This window comes from Pogona vitticeps, chromosome 1, assembly GCF_051106095.1.
Source record: "Pogona vitticeps strain Pit_001003342236 chromosome 1, PviZW2.1, whole genome shotgun sequence".
Taxonomy (NCBI): Eukaryota; Metazoa; Chordata; class Lepidosauria; order Squamata; family Agamidae; genus Pogona; species Pogona vitticeps.
This window is the reverse complement of record NC_135783.1, coordinates 348,923,711-348,945,987: the sequence shown is the minus strand read 5'-3', so window position 1 is coordinate 348,945,987 and position 22,277 is coordinate 348,923,711. Positions and strand designations below refer to the sequence as shown.

At 43.4% G+C, this 22,277-nt stretch overlaps 1 protein-coding gene across 3 annotated transcripts in view; it reads left to right on the top strand.

Annotated features, from left to right (window-relative positions):
• The window catches only part of DAAM1 (dishevelled associated activator of morphogenesis 1), a 212,867-nt gene that overhangs the window by 168,145 nt on the left and 22,445 nt on the right, over positions 1 to 22,277 (top strand). For 2 of the 3 annotated variants that reach the window (XM_020802503.3, XM_078383891.1), the window contains exons 13-17: positions 2,463 to 2,650; positions 3,756 to 4,067; positions 5,600 to 5,707; positions 16,809 to 16,838; positions 19,923 to 20,026. In XM_020802503.3, coding sequence (XP_020658162.3) covers positions 2,463 to 2,650; positions 3,756 to 4,067; positions 5,600 to 5,707; positions 16,809 to 16,838; positions 19,923 to 20,026 — 742 coding nt within the window. The remainder of the gene's footprint in view (positions 1 to 2,462; positions 2,651 to 3,755; positions 4,068 to 5,599; positions 5,708 to 16,808; positions 16,839 to 19,922; positions 20,027 to 22,277) is intronic. The other variant, XM_072986827.2, reaches the window with a different exon arrangement.

Below are 22,277 nucleotides of genomic sequence, written 5' to 3'. Positions count from 1 at the left end.
ATGTGAGAGGTGTAAGGACTCTGTTAAAGGACTCCTTGGATATGCTTTGGCGAACCCATCTTGAAAGGGGCTAGACACCAGAAGTTGCTTTGGGTCTACATTCAATTCAAGATGGCGGCTTAGACACTTTGGTGGGGTGTGGAAGTGATGTCGTAAAGGTAGAGGGCCCAGAATGTTCCCCCATTCTAGCGATGAGGACGAGATTGGTGGGAGGTTTTAACGCTGAAATTTGGGGTTTCGTGGGTGTGGTAGTGACGTGGGGTCTAAACATTGGGAGTTGAGGTGCTGAGGGTTTTTTTATCAATTTGTGAATTAACACATTTTCGCCTTAATCCACACATCTGCTGAGCATGCCCAGTTCTTACTGATTCCCTTTCATATTCTTTGACATGAAGTCTGTTTTTTGGAGCGGAGTGTTGTTATTCTCTGCCACGGAAGTTTGGTTTACAGTGGTTTGCGACGGCTTCACTAGAGCCCTCCCCAGTGAGATTCCAAGGCTGAGCAAGGATTTGAATCCAGGTCTCTTGATTCCTAGTCTGACACTGGCTAGTTTTGAGAGAAGCTACTGTTTTAAAAACTTCCCAAGGTCATCCTTACTGGGAAAGGAATGAAAGTGGGGGTAGCAGGATAGTAAAACTACCATTTTGCCTCACTGGGGGAGTTACTTTTGTATGTGACTTCCTGTGAATGACCTTGCCCTTTAAAGAAAGATCCGGGTACTTGTAGCCTAGATAGAGTTGCTCTCTAGAGCCCATCACCTCTGGCTAACCTGTGCAGTGGTGTGATACAAAAGAAACAGTGACAATACTCCTCTCATGTAGCTACCCAAGTGGCAAAACATCCAGAGGCAAATTGCACCAAATTAGGAAATTATAATACAGTTGTGTCCCGCTTAAGGATTAACCCATATAACGATGAATCCGCTTCACGACGATGTTTTTGATCGCAAAACGATGTTTTAAATGGGTTTTTTTCGCTTTGCGAAGATCGGTTCCCTGCTTCGGGAACCGATTCTTCACATTACGACGATCAAAACAGCTGATTGTCGGGTTTTCAAAATGGCCACCGGGTGCTCAAAATGGCTCCCCGCTGTGTTTTTGGATGGATTCCTCGCTCTGCAGGCACCGAAAATGGCCTCCCCTGTGGAAGATCTTCGTTGGATGGTGAATTTTCAGCCCATTGGAGCGCATTGAACGGTTTTCAATGCATTTCAATGGGCTTTTTTATTTCGCTTTACGACGTTTTAGCTCTAGAATCATTTTGCTGGAACGAATTAACGTCGTTAAGCGAGGCACCACTGTACCAGACATTATAAGTTGCATACTACGTTGCACAACTCTGTATGCAACTGATCCTGTCAATGGTGATTCCTTACTTTAATGCAGTTTGTCTCCAAATGTGATTATGTTTGCGTTTGGGCCAGCATCATGAGGCAAGAAGATGTAGGCCTGTAAGTTATTTTTGGACTACAGCTCCTGTAATCTACCACCTTAGGGATTCTGGGAGTTGTAGTCAAAATAATTTATTTTCCAAGCTCCGATAGCAAGGGAAGCCAGAGGTTTTCCACTCCTTCTCCAGAGGATTACAAAAAGCCTACGTGTGTGGTGGTGGGAAGGGTCAAATAAATCATGTCCTCTGAGTGCAATATAGAGAAAGAAATAAAAATAAGTATTTTATCTGGCCCGAGGTCATGCTTGCTTTTGCTTTTCCTTAAATTGTGCAATAATAGGACATGTGGGGAATGTCCGGGATCATTGGCTGATACCTTTCTCCATTAGGCAAATTCTCCTTACACACAGTCAAAGGTTCAGGGAATCCCTAATATAATATATTTTTTGCCAGTTTTTCATTAAGCATCCAGGAACGTAGGAGGTGGCCTTCATTCCAGGTCAGATTATTAGTCTGTTTTCTCACAGTGTGGTCTGTTTGGACCGGTAGTTGCCTTCCAGGGTCTGAGACCACCACCCAGTCTATGGTTAACAAAAGATGCAAGAAGTTGAACCTGAAACCTTTTGCGTGCAGAATAAGGTGCTCTTCCACTGAATCACAAGCCCTTGAGGGAATTGTACGATTTCCCTGAATAAGCAGTCCTACACTTTGCTTATAGTCGCTGGATCTTAATCCCAGTCATTCTTCCTGTAGGGTAAGGGTGCTCAGTGGACTGTACTGCTTGCAGATCACATGTTTTCATTTTTTACCCCTCTCTCCACTCAATGTGGAAGGTTTTATTAATAGCAATTTCCCCTGATGAACACAGAAAAGATTTCTTACTGATAGACCCTCACGAGATGACTATCGCTGGGGTTCCTAAAGGGTTCTTCCACCCGTCTCCCTTGGTCTTAGGCTTCAACACAGGACTGTTTTCTCCATCATCATTTCCATGTAATACCGATGAACCATTAAAAAGAATTGCTTCTTTAAAGCATTTAAACCTCTGTTTCTATTTTTTTTTCTCCCCAAAGAACATCATGAGCTCCAACAGAAGTTGGAGAAGAAGGAGCGAGAGTGTGAGGCAAAGACCCAGGAGAAAGAGGATATGATGCAAACCTTGAACAAGATGAAGGAGAAACTAGAGAAAGAGCTGATGGAAAACAAGCAAGTCAAGCAACACGTGGTGGACCTCACAGCGCAGATTCATGAACTTAGCAGGGTGAGGCCAAATCCTGAGTTCTCCTCTTTTTTTAAACAGTGGAAATATACTAGATTTCCACACGACCAGTAATCCAAACATCTTGTTTTGCTACAGAATTAGGTTTGGGGCTTCCAAGAAGCAAATGTTTCACATCATTGGGAGAAATAAATAGCCAAACACATTAGGGTAGATGTTGGCAGGGTTGGGCTAAGCCTTGGTAGGGTCAGGCTAAGACTTCTCACACCAGAAAAAGATGGCGGTGCTGACATGAACAGGCTTCTTTGAAAGAGGGTTTGTTGGTTTTTTCAACTCTTGATTTGGTAGCATCTTGGATGTAGCTCACAGGGATAAGTGAATGAATGCAGGGGAAGACATAGAGGAAGAGGCTCTTTTTGTATTCTTGAAGGCTTTCACAGCCAGAATCTAATGGTTGTTGTGGGTTTTTCAGGATCTTTGGCCTGTTCTTAAGGTTGTTCTTCCTAACGTTTCGCCAGTCTCTGTGGCCGGCATCTTCATAGGACAGGAGTCAGAACTCTGTGCTCTGGAGCAGTTTGTTTGGGAGTTGAGTATTTATAGCTGTTGGATCAGCTTTTGTCCTTTTCAGGAGATGGGTGATTATGGTGATCAGTGTGTTTTTGTTGTGGGTGTAATGTTGTGATAAGGAGAGATTATCTGTCACTGTGATTGATGGGTGTCATTAGCTGGTCTTTTGTGTGTAGTGATCACCCGTCCAAACAAACTGCACCAGAGCACAGAGTGCTATTCCTGTCCTCTGAAGATGCCGGCAAGACTGGTGAAACGTTTGAAAGAACAACCTTTAGAACACAGCCCAAGATCCCGAAAAACCCACAACAACCATTAGGCTCTTTTTGGTTGGCCAATACGGACTCAGCTTCCTTTCCTTTTCCAGTTGCTGCCATGTTCTACAACTCAAATGCATTTGGGTCATCCCTAATTTCTCCACAGCAAATCTGGTGTCTTCTCCTCATTTTCAGGCTTAGAGTTCCTTTCATTGCATCTTTTTTCAAAGGTTCTTTGTTTGTATCTTGGATGCTGTTTCACTTGTGTCTCCTTCAGCACTTACCATGACCATCCTTTTTTTGTGTGCCTCTTTATCTTTCAGAGAGCCATATGTGCTCCAGTCCCCGGTGGCCCCCCTCTACCACCTGGGGCTCCTGGGGGGCCCTTATCATCCACCTCACTAGGATCTCTTCTCCCAGTTCCTCCACCACCGCCACCTCCTGGTGGAATCCTACCACCACCACCGCCTCCGCCTCCACCACCTCCTGGTGGTCCACCTCCACCACCGGGGCCCCCTCCACTTGGAGGCTTAACCCCAGCACCAGGAGCACCCCTGGGATCGGCGCTCAAAAAGAAGAACATTCCACAGCCGACAAACGCTCTGAAGTCCTTCAACTGGTCCAAGCTCCCTGAGGTAAAGCATTTTCCCATCCTAACTTGACTCTACCTTGGTTTGAATCTGGAACGGTTGTTGGATTCTGGTTGGATTCAAGTTGACGTCAACTTGAATCTGGTTGTTGGATTCCACCACCCATCAGCCCCAACAGTGTGGGCAGATCGTAGGAACTGTAGCCAGCCATTTTCTCTCCCCTTCCACTGACTACTGTAAGCCAAGGAATATCTGCTGGCTCCAGCCATCAGACCAGCTCTCTTTATTATTCCCTGCATCTCATGATCTTTCCCCATGATTCTTGTGCACATGACCTGGGGGAACGTTCCACCCTGATTGACAGAATGCTTTTCCTAATTTGATTTCTATGTGGCTATTCCCATCTCGCCCTTTGGCTGAGACATTGGTTTCCAGCCTTGGGTAACCCAGGTATCCTTGGACCGCAGCTCCCAGAAATCCTGGCCAGCCGCCATGGTGGTGGAAGCCATCTAGGGAATGGCAGGCCAAGAACAACCGGGTTTACCCAAGGTTAGAAACCGCTGAGATAAGACTACATAACAAGAGGTAGAGCTGTAGATATGTCCTAGAAAAGTCATGTCTAGCCCCGTTTCCTCTCACCCATTTGCACAGCTCTTTCTCCAGTCTTTTGAGTCGGATTTTGATAAGATTGCTTGGGATGGCTGTCCAGGACCAAAGGCTGTATGGCAGTACTTACATATATTAGTAGAAACAGCTGGTGTGCCAAATAAATAGAATTTGCAGCGGTTGAAAAAAAGTTGTTTTGATGGACTATATCTAGAGATCGGCATGAACCTCCGTTCGGAGGTTTTTGTGCCAGTTTGTATGTTCCTGCCCAGTCCGCACCTCCATTCCTTACTCACCAGTCTGTGTACACTCCTCTCTTTTCCACTTTGGCTGTTTAACCAGTCTCCGGCAGGAGCATGGACTTCACTCTCCCCCCCCCCCTTGAATGATCACCCGCTCAGACAAGGAGGCAGTACAGGAAAAACCATGCTCCTGCTGTGGGTTGCTCAAACTGCTGAAGATGAGGAGGAACACACTCAGCCTGGTGAATGGGTCATTGACCAGGGAAATGAGAGGAGGTGCCATGTGTCGGAACCAGCACGAACCTACGAACCGAGATCTGTGCCCATCGCTCACTGCAACCTATGGAATTCACTCAGCTAACATAGACAGTGAGCTTGGTCTCCATATCCTGCCTCTCAATGCATCTGAAAGCTTTGGCTGGCTGCCATTAGAAACCAAATGCTAGATACCAGATGGACCTTGATCTACAGATCAGCCTTAAAAAAACCTTCATTGTCTCTGAAAATTAATATTCTTTCCTGTGCCCCCAAATGATGAGATAGATCCGTGCCACTTATTTCTCTGGAAAATGGAAACCCAAACCTCTACATGTGAGTTTTGATGAAAGGGCAAGGCATTGCCAAAGATTGGCGTTCATAATGTACAGTATATGCTTTTGGTTCGACGCTACAGAAACATGGCACACTACAAGTAATGCTTTTCCTGTCTCCTTCTCACCTGCTCCCCAGAATAAGCTGGAAGGCACCGTGTGGACTAGCATTGATGACGCCAAAGTGTTTAAAGTGCTAGATCTTGAAGACCTGGAACGAACGTTCTCTGCTTATCAAAGGCAGCAGGTAATGTGTATGTCCAAGACGATCTAAATTTCCTCCATCTGGTGATGATTGCAATGCACCATTCTTCCATCTTAATTATTTTGGCACCGTTTTGACTTCTCGTCCTGGCGTCGTTGGTTGAGCAGCCCCCAGGCATGTCCGCGTCGGTACTTTTGTGTGTGTTTGTTTGTAAAACTGATAGAGAAGATCGTGGCCAATGTGTGTGTTGCATTTTGGTAGACAGGCATGCTCGTGTAATGGTGGTGGATAACAACGCGGCTGAAAATGGCTAGAGAAACTAACCACAGCGGTGTCTGCATGTAAATATTCTTTCTTTTAAATGTTAAGAATGCGTCTTCGGTTGCCTTTCAGAATGGTAATTGTTTCTCTAATTAATCCACCATGGCCTCATATGGTTTTGCAAAGAATTGCTTGCATGGTGTACTGGTAGCACAGGAGGGAGAGGAGAAAAAAGGGAATAATCCAGTTTTCTATAGAAAGGGTGATGGCATTATCCTGGTATGTAAATTTGTATCATACTTCAGTCATCAGTCTTCAATGTGGTAGCTTTGAATTGCCCATTGTTTAAATTCTTGTTTAGAGACAGCACTCCTGACTCTAATTACCCATAATCGTTATATGTCTCATAGTGCATACTTCAGCCGATTGCATCCCTTTGCATGCATAATACCTCTTTCTCATTCATGAAAAGCTACATATTTGCACATGCAATTTACTCTGAACATTTGCATATTTTTCTCAATAGGAAAATCACTTTAATGCTGGAAAAAAGGACACCTTGTTTATAGATAGCAACAATGACACACATACACAAGCCTATAATTTACATACACAAAATAGAATGTACACAAAGAGTGTCTGTGATTGTATTCTTCAAGTGGGTTCGTACTGTTTCTTAGATGGAAATGTTTTTATGTCTTTCTTTGTCCTTCACGCGGTTTCATACTGCAAGATCTCCAAACTATTCACATATAAAAATAGGCTTCAAACGGTGGAAAACTTGTTTAAATGAATAAATAATTTAAATAATTAAAAATAGTCAAAGGTATTCAGCTGTCAGTGGAAAAGAAAGCAGTAAGACATTACTTTCAGGGAGGGCATACATGTTTTAAAAGTTTTATTTTCAGCCCACATTTGAAGATAAACAAACACCGTTTCCACCTCTCTGACTTCTGGGAATGAGCATGCCAAAAAGTAGATGCCAGTGTATTCTAGGCAAGCTTTGAAAACTCTCACCAGTGTTTCATCCTCGGCCAGCCAGAGAGAAGCACGCTTCATGCTTCTTGTTCCAATTGAAGACTAATCCACGCTGTTGACGAGACTGTTTACATTCTCCTTAAGGGACCTTTGAGAGCCAATGCCCTCATTTATTTAGCAAGTGGGTTGGTGTGTACACTGGGGTTGCCAGCTGGTAAACACCCAAGAAGGTGTGCCAGGGAGTCGCAGTTAGACAGAGTTCTGTAAGTAAAAGATCGCCGAGCAAAGAAAGTGGAGAGGAGGAAGACAGAGGATTTCTAACGATGAGAATAATCAGCTTTGTCTAGTAATCCCTCCGCGTTCTGAAGCTTGGAGTCTCAGACCTTCTTCTCGGGAAGGGGCAGCGTCAACAGCTAAACCCTTTAGAAGGTGCAGATTTAATCTCTTCCTAAAGGAGGAATGGCCCCAGCTTAAGAACGAGGTTAGATGTCAAAAGTTATCTAGCATAGCCTGAAATAATTTCTTTCAGAAGAAGGTTTGTTCATCATCTCTTTTGATACTTGAGATAGGATAAGCAGCCTGCGTCAGTGAGTTGAATACCTTTCCGTGAAGGGTACTGTTGAAAACAGGAAACGCAGTAAAACCACAGAGCCATTCAGCCGGTGCTCTCGTCTCTCGCAGCTCTGCAGCGGTTCAAATCCCGGGGTTTCCTAACTCTGAGATTTCTTTTGACTGAGGTTGCAAAGAATTGAAGCTGGAACTATTATATGTTTGCAGGTACCCTTTTCAGCCTCTGTGGAATTGGATTTAAAATATGGATGAACCAAACATAAAGGCAATGTCTCATCCTAAAGTTATAAGGGAAAGAAATTAAGTTGTGATTTAGTAAGTACTGTAATAGACCACCTGTAGCTATGTGGGACTACTGTGGTTACTGAACCTTTCCTGTGTATACATCTAACTCAGGACATTTGATGCTTCTAAAGAAATAAATTGCAGTTTAGAAAAGTAAGCCAATTGTGAGTTTTTAAGGACCTGCAAAGCTCTGGGTTGTCTTCTGTTCAACAAATAAACATAGCTGCTCCTTAGGAAATTCCCATCATTCTTGATTCAGTGTGGTCAATAGGGATGTGCATGGCAAAAACCTGCCATTTTTTGTTTCATTTCGGGATTTTGGGGGAGTGTCTCTTTTGTGTTTGTGCACTGGGACCCCCTCTTTGGGGTCATTACATTTTGTTTTCCCCCATTTGTGGGGGGGTTTTTTTGGCACTAGTCGCAAACAAACCCTGAAGAACTGCTTCAAAAAAGGCAGAGGCAAGGCAACAGAGAATAAATCTACTGCAAATGCAGGCAACAGTACAAACAAATGCCACCCCCATCACCAAATTATACAACTTTAAAACAGACACAGTAAGGACACAGTAAATACACTGTTATCAGAAGATAACATAACTGATCCATAGTTGAGGGAACTGAAGGTTTCTCGGGTTTTTAGGACTGCTTCATATATCATGTAATTTACACATAAGAGGGACACAAACTCTCATGCACAGTGAGTGTGATGACATGTATTGTGCTATATTTGTACATCCTAGGAAGACCTGGCCTAGACCTTGCCCTTCTTTTAGATTTGTCGGATAGTAAGTTCTTGTGTTTTCATTAAATGTGCAAATGCACACTCAGTGGCTGTTTCTAACTCACAGGGGTGACTTTTATAGAGATGCTGCCGTGTTGGAATGGATTTGTGCCCTGGCGTATGAGCCACATGAGCAAACAATACTGCTCTGTTGCTACTTGCAATTCAGTTTATTTCAGTGTGGCTTTGGGCAAATTGCATTTATTTCCAGTGGACTTTGGCATCGTTCTAGTTAGCGATCGGACCGCTCATGTATTCGGTTGCTTTGATACCTTAAACTCCCTAATCATTTAAATTGAAATATTTATGGGACACAGTCAGAATTTTAAAGCCCACACTCGATTTCAATTCCTGTGGCAAATGAGTGTGTCATTGACTCCTAAAAAAAAACAGAAAGAAACCTTTAAACATAATGTTTTACTTGGTCTCTGCAGTCAAAACATTTGGTCCTTGCCTTGACATTGAAATGTAGGTAGGTGGAATCTTGAAAGGATTCAGGTTCTCGCGCCTGCCCCAAATTCGCCAGTTAATTTATGAATTCTGCTAAAAACGCTGTAAAGGTAACAGGATTAGTCAGTTCATCATTAGTGCCACCGTGGGGTAAGATAAAGCAAATTCCTTACACAGAGAATTTTCCAGGCTATTAAATCAGGAAGTTTAGGTGTGTTGAAGACAACTCAGAAGATTCTGCAACGTGAGCCCAACTGTAGTGATCAAGAGGGGTGATGACTCCCCAGTAGTTCAATCTGTATGTATGGCAGGTGTGACTGTCCAGATGTTGCCAGAATCCAACTCTCCCATCATCCCCGCCTGTTGATAAGAACACGAGCAAGTGTAGTCCAGCAACATTGAGAGGGCCACTGATTTTCCCGTGGTCTCCATCCAACCATGTGAGTAGGTTTGTCCCTGTGGACTGGATCTTTGTGTTCCCCCCCACATGCCTCCCCTAGTACTCTAGAAAAGATTTTGGAGGTTGTGGGGTTTCCAATGTCCATATCAGTAGAAGCTGGAACACGTTAAGAAATGTCCATATAATTCCATCTAGATGTAACCCTATTATATTTTGATTTTTTTTAATTATACCTAGCTTTTCTAAATCACCCCGAAAGTTTTACCGGAGGGCAAGCAAATGCAAGATTCGGATAAATAAATATTAATTCCTTAAACTAAACTAGGTTTGCGTCTAGTGAATTGCCTCTCCCGTGTGGATTCGTTTGGAGCGGGCCTCCTTTGGATTTTCTGCCCAAGGCCCTGAAAAAAAAAATGTCTCGACCAGCCCAGGATAAAAACTAAATCCTTCTTCTGAATTGGTAAATATTTGCGTAGGGGAAATTGCTGTGAACATCACAGAAGGGCTGCTGCAGTTGTGAAAACAAATCTTGCCATGCTTATTTACAAAAAAAAGAAGGGAGTCAGCCCTTGATGGGGAGGCATTGGCTCTCTGCCATAATCTGCCCACAAAAATCTCGCTGTGTAGCAAAAACAGTCCTCCTGCACAGCTCGTAGACTCAGAATGTGTCTGGGTTCCTGACATGTCCTTCAATTTTCTTTTTTCTCTTTCTTTCAGTCAGAAGGGCTGCAGCTTTTTAAAATACTGTTACTTTAAACCAGGTTTCTGAGACCTTGTAATGTTTCATGTTTATGTAAACTCAGTCGTTCCTGTTAGAAGTCACAGTAATGATTTTTTTTAAAAAAAGCATCAGACCTTTAAAGCATGCCAGTATACTAACGTGATAATTAAAATGTATCAGTTCCTTCCTTCCTTCCTCCCCCCCAGTTGTTTAGAGAAAGGTGTGAGAAGCGCTTTTCTAGAATGATGGACACAATCTAAATAAATATCCAAATTAAATCATTTTAACCCCAGTCCGTTCTCTTGGTGCAGGGCTGTGCGTCTATCTCTCCTCTGTCGAAGTTGGTAGGACTTGTAGTCAGAGTCCATTTTGGACTGTTAGTGCTGTTGTAAAAACTCGCCACCGTTAAAGTAAAGCAAGAACAAAAGCCATCAGCAATCAACCCACAAGCCAGGAATCCCATCTCAAACGGTCAGATCTGCCCAGGGTGGATGAGATATGCTGCCGAGGGTGTGCAACACTGGAAGAGATGGATCAATGGCCAACTTGAATCTTCCTTTCTCTTCTGGGCCATGTTGGAAGAGAAAGGAACACTCAAGTGTTCCATTCAAGCCATTGCATCCTAACACCTGTTTTGGGAGAATATCTCCTAGTTCCTTTTGGATATGACCAAGAAGCACCTTGAGTCAGTTGTGTTTCCCGTGTCAAAGCAGTTTTCACTTGAGACTGTAGATGTGAGTGGATTCCCATCGCTGGGGCCATAACAAAGAAGACTATGCAAACATCATCCATTTCAGGCTGATCTTCTAAACCAAGAGAGCCCTAAAACAAGAGTTCTTTCCTACACCTAAAGCAGGTGGGATCATGCGGGAAGAAGCACTCCATAGGAGATCGCCGGGCATTTTTCTAATCATCAGGCCCAGGATGCAACCCAAAAGTTGAAGCAGATTTACAGTGACTCTCCCAGGGTTTTCCAGGTACAGTGGTGCCTCGCCTGATGGCGTTAATTCATTCCAGCGAAATCGCTGTAGAGCGAAAACATTGTCAAACGAAATTAAAAAAACCATTGAAATGCATTGAAAACCATTCAGTGTGTTCCAATGGGCTGAATACCTGCTTGTCCAGTGAAGATCCTCCATTGGGCGGCCATTTTCCAATGCCTGTTACGCAAAAAAAGCCTTCCTAAAAACAGCGGGGAGGATTTTCTTCAGCCGGTGGCCATTTTGAAACCCGATGATCAGCTGTTTGCTGATCGTCGTAAAGCGAAAATCGGTTCCCGAAGCAGGGAACCGATCATCACAAAGCGGAAAAACCCCATTTAAACCATCGTTTTGCGATCGCAAAAACCTAATCATACAGCGATTTCCTCGTTAAGTGAGGCACCACTGTATAAAGTTAGGTCTCTAACCAGGGTGGAGCAACTAGAGCTTTGAGGGTGTCAAAAATTAAACGGATCTGAAGTGCCGATAGATTCAGGTAGCTGGCTCAAGGTTGACTCAGCCTTCTATCCTTCAAAAGTTGGTAAAATTATTACCCATCTTGCTGGGGGTGGGGTGGGGGTGGGCAAGTTGTTGCTTGCATAACTGCATTACAAACCACCCAGAATGTGCTTTAGCACTATGGGGCAGTATATAAGTCAAAATCACCAAGCCAAGCACAGTGCCTATTCAAACTCCTGACTCAGATACTCTTACCCACCAAATCATGTGAACTTGTTCCGCCAGCTTAGAGGTTCGTAATTTCAATAAGTGTCAAAAGATCGAGGAAATTGGTTCATTATTGACCTTTGTTCATCAGCAGTGTTTCCTGCTAGTTGTGACTTCTGTGTTTACCCCCTAGAAGGAGATAACACTGAAAAGCAAGCACAGGCAAATATGGGGGGTTCTGAATTAAAAACTGCATATTAATGGACCAATAATTCTATTTTAATATAACTCCTAGCGGTGGAATGCCTGGGATGGGACCAAAGGGGGGGCACAGTATATACATTTCTTCTTTTATTGCAGATAGAGGCAATTTTTAAAATCATCTCTGTGTTGCCAAACATGTCCCACAGCCATTAGTTGCTTTCCACGCAGATATTTGAAGACCCTCCCTCTTGACACCGTTAAAACAATAAACCTTGCAGCTAGTTTGGTCTGTGCATCTCGGCCGGTCTCCATGGAGCTGAATTTATGAGCCATTTTCATAGCACTCGCCTCCTTTTTCTGGTGCCTTTGGCTGGCTGTTCACAAGGATCTCTTTCTTCTCCCTCCAGGGTCTGGAAGGCAGGCAGATGGATGCAAAAGATTCTTCCCCCGTAGACCATCCACTAATGAGAAATAAGGCAAAAGGCTCGCATCCATTCTATGTGGCATTTAAGCTAATGGTGTGATTAAAGGCCAATTCAGTTATCATATTAGGGTTGAGTAAGAAGTGGGTCCCTAGTTCCAGCCACTTCCAACCTAGAAATCTCAGAGCCCGTGAGCCAGAAAATGATAGGAAAAAAGGAATGAGCCCTTGTCATTAAGGTTTCGCCATTTCTTTTAATGCCATTGTCACCAAGCTCCACCGATAGCAACAGGGCTTAGTTGCCCCAACAGACCTGTTACTGATGGTTGCTTACAAAATACATTAGAAGCAAGCTGATAAAGAGGACATGCCCACCAGAGTCTGGAGCTCTTCCTCTGTTGTTGTTGTTGTTTAGTCGTTTTTAGTCGTGTCCGACTCTTCATGACCCCATGGACCAGAGCATGCCAGGCCCTCCTGTCTTCCACTGCCTCCCGGAGCTGGGTCAAATTCATATTGGTCACTTCGATGACACTGTCCAACCATCTCATCCTCTGTGTTCCTTACTGGATTACAATTTCCAAAATCCTGGAGTCCACATTTTTTTCCCCAAGCTCAATTCTCAACCTACACCAGCTCTAGGCTAGTAGAGATTCTTTCTCTTCTTGACTTCCAGCGTAAGAGACATTGAAACAAGCAAAGATCTGCTGGGGAGAGTTTGAGAAAACAAACTGTACTCTGGTCTCTCACTCTATGACTCCCTAGAGATCGCTTTGTTATATTCAATTGTTATTTAAATAGCTAAGGGAATCTCTGCTCTCAGTTTAGGGGTGCTTGGAGAGGAAAGCTCCTTTTGAAGATGAAAAACCTAAGTAAACGGTCTGCCGTCTAGTTTGTTTGCTTTTTGTTCTTGTTTATATTTTTTCCCCTGTAATCATTATCCAGCCACAAAGGAAAATTTAAAAGAAACCCCCTGAGCATAGGACAAAAAAAGGCTTATTTTAGTGGTTGAAAAACTCTTTGTAAGCCAAATGTGTTGACTTTCCTCAAATCCTGTATAATTGGTTTAATAATCACTAAGTTGTATTCCAGCCTGGTGCCATAAACTTAAAATATGCTTATTTAAACCTGGACTGGCTGGAGTTCAGTACTATGGGTGGAAAAACCTACTAGACTGTTATGTGTCTATAATAAAGTAAAGTTTCCTCTTGACATTTAGTCCAGTCATGTCGGACTCTAGGGCGCAGTGCTCATCCCCGTTTCCAAGCCGTAGAGCCAGCGTTTGTCCTTAGACAGTTTCCGTGGTCACGTGGCCTGCACGACTAGACACGGAATGCCATGACCATCCCACCGAGGTAGTACCTATTTATCTACTCACATTTTCACATGCTTTTGAACGGCTAGATTGGCAGGAGCTGGGACAAGCAACGGGAGCTCCCTCCGTTGTGTTGATTCGATCTTACAACTGCTGATCTTCTGACCTTGCCACACAGAGATTTCTGCGGTTTAACCCGCAGCGCCACCACATCCCATTTATAAGAAACCAATAATTGAAGATGGCAACCCATTTCCAAGAGCCACCAGCACACGTGCATCACAGAATTGGCTTGGGCTGTGTGTTGTGACTGTTAAGTTCACATTTATTTCAGTACAGCCTGTGCAGAACCTCCACTCAATGGGGTTCATCAGTCTAAAGGTAAAGGTAAAAGGTTCCCCTTGACAATTTTTGTCCAGTCGTGTTCGACTCTAGGGGGCGGTGCTCATCCCCGTTTCCAAGCCATAGAGCCAGCGTTTTTGTCCAAAGACAATCTTCCGTGGTCACATGGCCAGTGCGACTTAGACACGGAACACTGTTACCTTCCCACCGAGGTGGTCCCTATTTATCTACTTGCATTTATATGCTTTTGAACCGCTAGGTTGGCGGGACATCAGTCTAAAAGTGCAATTGAAATGTTCTGCCCTGGGTACTCAAATGCCCCACCTCCAGCAAACCCTGACATGAGGCCAGCATAATAAGGTAGGGATACGTTGCATGGGTGAATTGTAAGCAGTTTTTTGTAGCTAACTGTCTGGAGAAATTGCTTATCTGGTCCCCATACTCAGTCTCCCAGCGCGGCCAAGGTCAGCAAGACCTTGAGTTCTCTGCCAGATTGAAAGCCAAGCACACAAAAGATCTTTGCGCCAAGAATTAATCTTCCCCGGTTGGCTTGGTTTGTGAAATACTTGGATTTCTCAACTACTCTGGAAATGCAGTCAAGTGGCATTCGTTTGTATGTGAACCATTCGGAGATAGGTAAAAGTTTGCTAAGGGGTTAACCAGTTCATGTGGTTATCTTAAATATATTTGGCCTGTCTGGGAACTTAATTCTCCAGAAGGTTATTTGTAGGATACATTTGGGCTTCTGATTAGATATCTTGCTTGCAAAATTCTCATGAGAGACCTCTCAACAGTGTATGCCTTGCAAGAGAGAAAGGGCCTTAACCCCTGATGATACCTTTGAGCGTAAAAGGTAAAGATGTCAAGGAAAAGCCACATTAATACTCTGCGTAGTCTTAACAATACCCTTCTGTTCAATCTTCTCTCTTTTGTATAAGAATAAAGAATTGGGCAAAGCATCGCCATTTCATTAGCTCCAGGATCTTGGAAGGTGGCTGTCCCTCCATCCCGATGACGTTGAAATTGACCATGTAGACAGAGACAAAGGATCATCCAGACAAGCAAACATCAATGAGAGAGACCAGAGGCAATGTTATAATCAAAGGCAGGAAATGTCAATAAGAAATAAGATCTTGGCAACCCCCATACTAGAGCTCCGGCTGAGTTTCTCATAGCTATGGGCATTTTGTCAGCTGACAGCATGCTCTGCCAGAAAGTTCAGCCCACTAGGATTGTATTTGGCATGGCGCTGGTGATGCAGAAGGGTGCAGTGCTGTAGCTTGATTGCTGAGACATATAGCCAGATTCAAGGGAAATTCCCTGGATCCTTCCCACCATAGGTTGCCAGTGGGAAGAGAAGCCTTTAAACATTATATTCAAGAAGCACCAAATGGTTTATTTGTTTGTTTTATTTAGAATATTTCTAGATCTTCCATTTAGTAGTCCAGCTTAGCACATGCTTTCACAAATTGCGTTTTTCTTTTCGGTGGCCGCGATCTCTCACATTTTGGCAGAGGCACCAGACATTTCGCCTGTAGATAATCGCCATCTCTGTGGATGAACCAGCAAGTCAAATGTTGCCGTCACCGTTGTGCATGAATGCAGCCCCATATTTACTTGGCACAATCAGAAGAACGGCAGCTCATGATCACAAGTATCATACTAACATACCCTGGGAAGTCATTTCAGTCTATGATTAATTTACAACATCATACAGTGAAGAAAGAGACGCCATGATTCATATGGAGCTCTTGGTTCATTTCTGTTTCTGGGTTAAAACATATACAGTATTTTGTGGCCCTTATCTCGACTGTACAGAAATGTGGGATGTGGACAGTTCCTAGCAAGTAGTATGTGTATGGTCCAAGATTGTCGGGTGTTACTAAGTGATATTTAGGTTACAGGAGTTCATGTAGTCGCTGTTCTGGTGCTGCTGTTCTCTGGCAAAAAAAAAAAAGATTGGAAAATGTGAGAAAGGCCAACGATGTGGCCATTTCCAATATAACACACTGTGGGTAGCTTGATTGGACATCAGTCACTTCATGGCTGCTATAACAAAAGAACCAACTTCTGTTTAAAGTATCTTCATACTCTATTCCCCCCCTCCTCTATAGCCACCTTCATGCTGTATCTGTCACTCATTGTTTGAATGAACTCCGAGGGGATCAAAATAATTTTTACTCACCTTTGTTAGGTTTGGGTTCTTTTCCTTTTTTTAAAAAAAAAATCCCTGCGCACTGTCTATCTATGGACTTGAACATCTAAGATTATACTCCGTGTAGCAGACAGGGTGGATTGCAAGACACGAAACGTAGCGTTGTAATTTTAAAAATCTGTTTCTCTTAGTGGTGGTGTGTAGATTTTAAAAAAATCTCCTCTGGGTTAGTAGAAATGTGCATGGATGATAAATGAAAACTGCATCTTACTTACAAACGGCTTGCTTGTTGCTTGTCTTTGATTCCGCATGCTTCTCCACTTCGATCCCTTTCATTAATCTCTTTCTACTGTACGGTGTCTCCTGGTTTGCCCTGGAACAACCACAGCTGGTAAACCTAGAAAGCTGTGGAGTGTCTGTTGGTTGTTTTATTTTTGTTCTTGCAAAAGCACTTCTGAATTATATATACATATATATAAATATATATCTTTCCCAACTATGCTTTGACTCTTCTCTTTTTGTGTTTTCTGTTTTGTGGTTGTTCTTTTTTTGCTGTGACCACTGAACTGCACGCTTTTTTTCCTGCCTATCCCCCCACGCTTCTGCTCTGGCTGTAGGACTTCTTTGTGAACAATAGCTCCAGACAGGTAAGTCCGCTTTCCGCCAAACGTTTTGGTTGAATGAGTGTGAAGCGTGCCTTAGAGACGGCTACCTTCCTGTCACTGTCTGCCCACACCTTGTTGAGATCTGATGGCAGTGCCTCGCTTTGGCAGGAGCAAAACTGATGGCGACAGTGGGTCTCCTCTGTGACATACACGATGGACCTTTCTATCTCAGAAAGCTGTGTCAGCACGAAAACTTTCCTAAAGCTTTAGGCAGGGCTTTGTTTTTTTTGCAAGCGGTCTTCAGTATTTTCCTCTGCCATGTCCGTCTGTCTTTTCGTTTGGCAATTTTGTTGGGCTTGTGGGTTTTAATTTTCGCTGGCTGTCCTGTGTTGTGTGAAAGCCCCAGAAGGGCAGGGTGCAAGCTCTCGTCTGTATCAACAAATTAAAGTTAGTTTCTTGGTGTTGTATGACTTCTTCAGATCAAAACAACAAAGCCCCCAAACCAGAAAATAGTAAGCGGGGCGGGAGGAGGGGGAAGCAAATATGCAACACATTTAGTTCAGGTGACAGAAACTCTAGAATGTAGATTTCCATGCCAATTAAATAGCCATCCATCCAGTAACATAAGGAAATATATATCCAGAACAACAACAACAACAAGATTCTAAATCATTTTCTGGGTCTCCTTGAGGAGAATATTTACTGGATCTTGCGCATATAAAACCTTGTTAGGAGCCCATTATTTAAAAATAAATCCATTAGCTCAGAGTAGCCATAACTTCCTGCAAATACAGAAGATGCAAAACAAATGAGCCTTGGCAGATTTCTGTGTAGTAAACCAGATTGTGGTCTGCTGAGTTCTAGTTTATCTCTGAATTATAGTTTGTGAGTCTGCCACAATCCATAGTTCGAAGCCACGGTGGTGGTGGTTGCTGACTTCTAAAATCTAGTTTATTTTCAACCATGGCTTGTTGTTTATCTCTAACCATGACCTTGTTGGCTCTTTTATATCAGTGTGAAATTCAACTCCTGTGTGTTGGTATTCCTCTCCCACCAGCAGCACGCAGGCCCTCTTTGAGTTTATACCTACTGTAGTCCATCAATTGCTACTTGCTGTTCTGTAGCTGAAGTTTGGCCCCCCCACTGCCACATCTTCTGAGTTTGATTATTTTCTCCTGTTGATTGCTCAGTGGGAATACGCACCTTGTGCATGTAATAGGTGCCAGGCTCAACTGAAGCTTGAGAAACTTAGACAGGAAGCGTTCATATACAGTGGTGCCTCGCTTGACGATGTTCCAGCGAAATCGCTGTAGAGCGAAAACATCGTCAAACGAAATAAAAAACCCATTGAAACGCATTGAAAACCGTTCAATGCTTTCCAGTAGGCTGAATACCTGCTCACCCAGCGAAGATCCTCCATACGGCGGTCATTTTCGGTGCCTGTAAAGCGAGGAATCTGTCCTAGAAAAAAGCGGGGGGCCATTTTCTTCAGCTGGTGGCCATTTTGAAACCCGATAATCAGCTGTTTGCTGATCGTCGTAAAGTGAAAATCGGTTCCCGAAGCAGGGAACCGATCATCGTTAAACAGGAAAAAAAAACCATTTAAACCATCCTTTTGTGATCGCAAAAGCGATCGCAAAAACGTAATCATACATCGATTTCCTCGTTGAGTGAGACAATCGTTAAGCGAGGCACCACTGTACTGGGACAGACCCTCTGTCCATTTAACCCAGTCTTGTCCCCTTGTTCACTGACACTGGCTGGGTCTCCCGAGTTTAAGGCAATATGCTTTCCTGTGCCTACCTAGAGGTCTTCAGATGCTCCCTGGTGGTTTTCCATCCAGGTACTAACTGAGTCTGAACCTGGTCTTAACTTCTAAAACCCAACAAGATCTTTTGTGTTGTTGTTGTTTTCCCGACCAAAGCTCCCACAATCCCCCAGCCAGCCTGGTCGGTGGCCATATTGGTTCAGGGGTTCTGAGGAAGACAGCTTCCTAAGCCCTGGGCTCAAATCCAGGCCTCTTGAATTAACAGAGCAGGAAATGATTCACCGCGTGAAAACCTTGAATTGTTAGTAGGCACAGAAATCAGGACTGAACTAGCTAGAACTGACTTGATCTTTTTTAAAAAATTGTATTGGGAGCGTCCACCGAGAAAGCCTTCTTTCATGTCTCCATCAAAGGAGCCTGTAAGGGTCGTGAGACCAAGAGGAGGACCCCCCTCTGGTGCTCTTAAACATCAAGAAGACTGATATGGGGAGATACGGTTCTTCAGATGACCCGGATCTGAACCATGTGGGGCTTAATAGGCCATAACCAGCATTTAGAATTCAGAAACGAGCTGGTAGCCGGTGAGGTTTTTGTAGTGTGTTGTGCGCTTCCTAGAACTGGCTCCAGTTAACAGTCTGACACCTGGATTTTCAACCAGATGACGTTTCTGAATCATCTTCAAAGGCAGCCCTCGTACAGAGCATGTTGCAAATGGGATGTAAAAGAGGCATTTTAGGAATTGTGGGAGTTGTAGTCAACAAACAGAAATCTGAAAATTTCTAAATGCATTACTTTTCAATTTTAAAGACAGGTCTGCTTTATATTCAATTGGAACGTTGCATTATGTAGTCCAACCTTGTTTAATCTAACAGGCAGAGATTCCCCGCTAAGCTGCTTTAGGCTTATTTAACCGGAGACATCAGGAATTGAACCAGGGACCTTTGGCATGCAACGCAGATGTTCTACCCTGAACAGTGACCTTTCCTTTGCTCTTGAAAGCACCATGTCATAAGGCTTTGGAATTCTGAAGGCACCTCCACCGTCACCCTAACTGTCTAGTAACGGAGCTCTAAAATACAACATCTCAATTTATAAACAGCAGAAAAGCCTTGACATGCTCCTCTTTGTCTACACATTTCTGGGTTCTTAAATCTTTTCCATCTGGATAAATATTTATACACTTGTAACCAATTGCTCGCCCCCACTCGCCTCCCCAAAGAGCATTCTGGTTTATGAAACAGCTGATTGTGTTTCAGTTCCAGACTCTGGATTTTAATCGTCACATTGGCATGTTCCGGAAGTTCTAAAATGCCATGACGAGGCTGCTTATTAACGGATTCTTTTCGTGCTTCTTGTAGAAGGAAGACTCCCTCGATGACACGCTGAGTGCCCGGCATAAAGTCAAGGAGCTTTCAGTAATAGATGGTCGGAGAGCTCAAAACTGCAATATCCTTCTGTCAAGGTATCATTGATATGATTTTCCTCCTTCCTTTCCGAGCAACTAGTTGTTCTGAGGCTTTTTCCACAAGTTATCCCCTTAAATATATAAAAGCTCTTTGATAGCTTAAGTACACATGTTGCACCCTGAGTTCGTTTATTTAATATAATATAATGAATAGGGATATGATTATGTGTATATATGAGAGAGAAAAATCTTGTGCAGAGGAGGAGGGTTTCCACCTCAAATTCCGGAGCGTATCTACCTCAGGATTAGTCTTGCACTGCCACCAGATTCTATATTTGTGAGTTCCTGGAAGGGCAGTGTCATCATGCTTGTTGTTTAGTCGTTTAGTCGTGTCCGACTCTTCGTGACCCCATGGACCAGAGCACGCCAGGCGCTCCTGTCTTCCACTGTCTCCCGGAGTTGGGTCAAAGTCATGTCGGTCACTGCAATGACACTGTCCAACCATCTCGTCCTCTGTCGTTCCCGTCTCCTCTTGGCTTCACACTTTCCCAACATCAGGGTCTTTTCCAGGGAGTCTTCTCTTCTCATGAGATGGCCAAAGGACTGGAGCCTCAGCTTCAGGATCTGTTCTTCCAGTGAGCACTCAGGGTTGATTTCCTTCAGAACGGATAGGTTTGTTCTCCTTGCAGTCCAGGGGACTCTCATGAGCCTCCTCCAGCACCACAATTGTTAAAAGATCTATATGGGTTTTTTGGGATTGGAGCTGGTGGTGACTGACCAGAAAATGGATTTTGGAGTTGTGGCAGGTGGCTTAAAGAAAAGCACAAATACAGTTTGAAGCTGCTGTGAAAGTGGTGAATTTCATACAGAATCCATGAGAAAAAAGAATCGAGAATAAAATTGCAGGTATCTGACCGCACTCACATGAATCCATTGTGTGAATACATCAAGAATACTGTGAACCATCTTGAGTCACCCTATCAAAGAAAGAATTTTCTAAAACTGGATGAGGTGCAGAAAAGGATAGCGTAGAGTTTGTCAAAAAGTTTGACATCCACTCTGCCTCCAGGGAGGAAAGGTTACAACGTTTGAGGCTCTGTAGCTTAGAAAGAGAGGTGATAGAGGGATATAAAATCATGCATGATGTAGAGAGAAAGCAGAAAGGAAGAGGTTTTTCTCCCTCTTTCATAATATTAGAACCTGAAATAGCTGAACGGTATGGGATTCGGGACAAATAAAAGTATTACCTGCTGCATTCTCAGACTGTGGAACTCACTATCACAAGATGTAGTGAAGTGCAGCTATTTGGATAACATTAAAAGTATAATAAATGTGTGAGCCAGAAACTTATTGGGAACCGTGAAGCATTATTTATTTATTTATTATTTATTTATTTATTTATTTATTCGTTTGTTTATTTATTTATTTATTCGTTCGTTCGTTCGTTCATTCAAAGCATTACCATCACACCTTGGTGTGTGACTGATTTCGTCATCTGGAATTGCAAACAGCTCAGGCAATATCTATCTATCTGTCTGTCTGTCTGTCTGTCTGTCTGTCTGTCTGTCTGTCTATCCATCCATCTATCTAATCTACCTACCTACCTACCTACCCTGCCTCCCTCCCTCCATCATCAGTCCTCCCTCCCTCCCTCCCTTCCTTCCTCCCTTCCTTCCTTCTGTCCGTCCCTCCATCCGTCTCTCTCTCTAACTATGCTCCATTCTTCCTTCCTTCCTTCCTTCCTTCCTTCCTTCCTTCCTTCCTTCCTTCCTTCCTTCCTTCCTTCCTCTCTCTCTCTCTCTCTCGACGGCCCATCTGGCTAATGGTTACTCTAGGCGGTGTGCCTCAATAAAATAAGCAATACAAAAGACAGCATAAAAACATTTCGAAGTTAGAATTCATCAGGGGTTCGCTGGCACCTAAAGTGGAACGTTTAGTGATGGAACAATTTATCTATCTATCTATCTATCTATCTATCTATCTATCTATCTATCTATCTATCTATCTATCTATCTATCTATCTATCTATCTATCTGTCTGTCTGTCTGTCTGTCTGTCTGTCTGTCTGTCTGTCTGTCTGTCTGTCTATCCGTCTATCCGTCTATCCGTCCATCCATCCATCCATCTATCTATCTATCTATCTATCTATCTATCTATCTATCTATCTATCTATCTATCTATCTATCTATCTATCTATCTATCTATCTATCTATCCATCCATCCATCCATCCATCCATCCATCCATCCATCCATCCATCCATCCATCCATCCATCCATCCATCCAATCTATCCATCCGTCCATCCATCC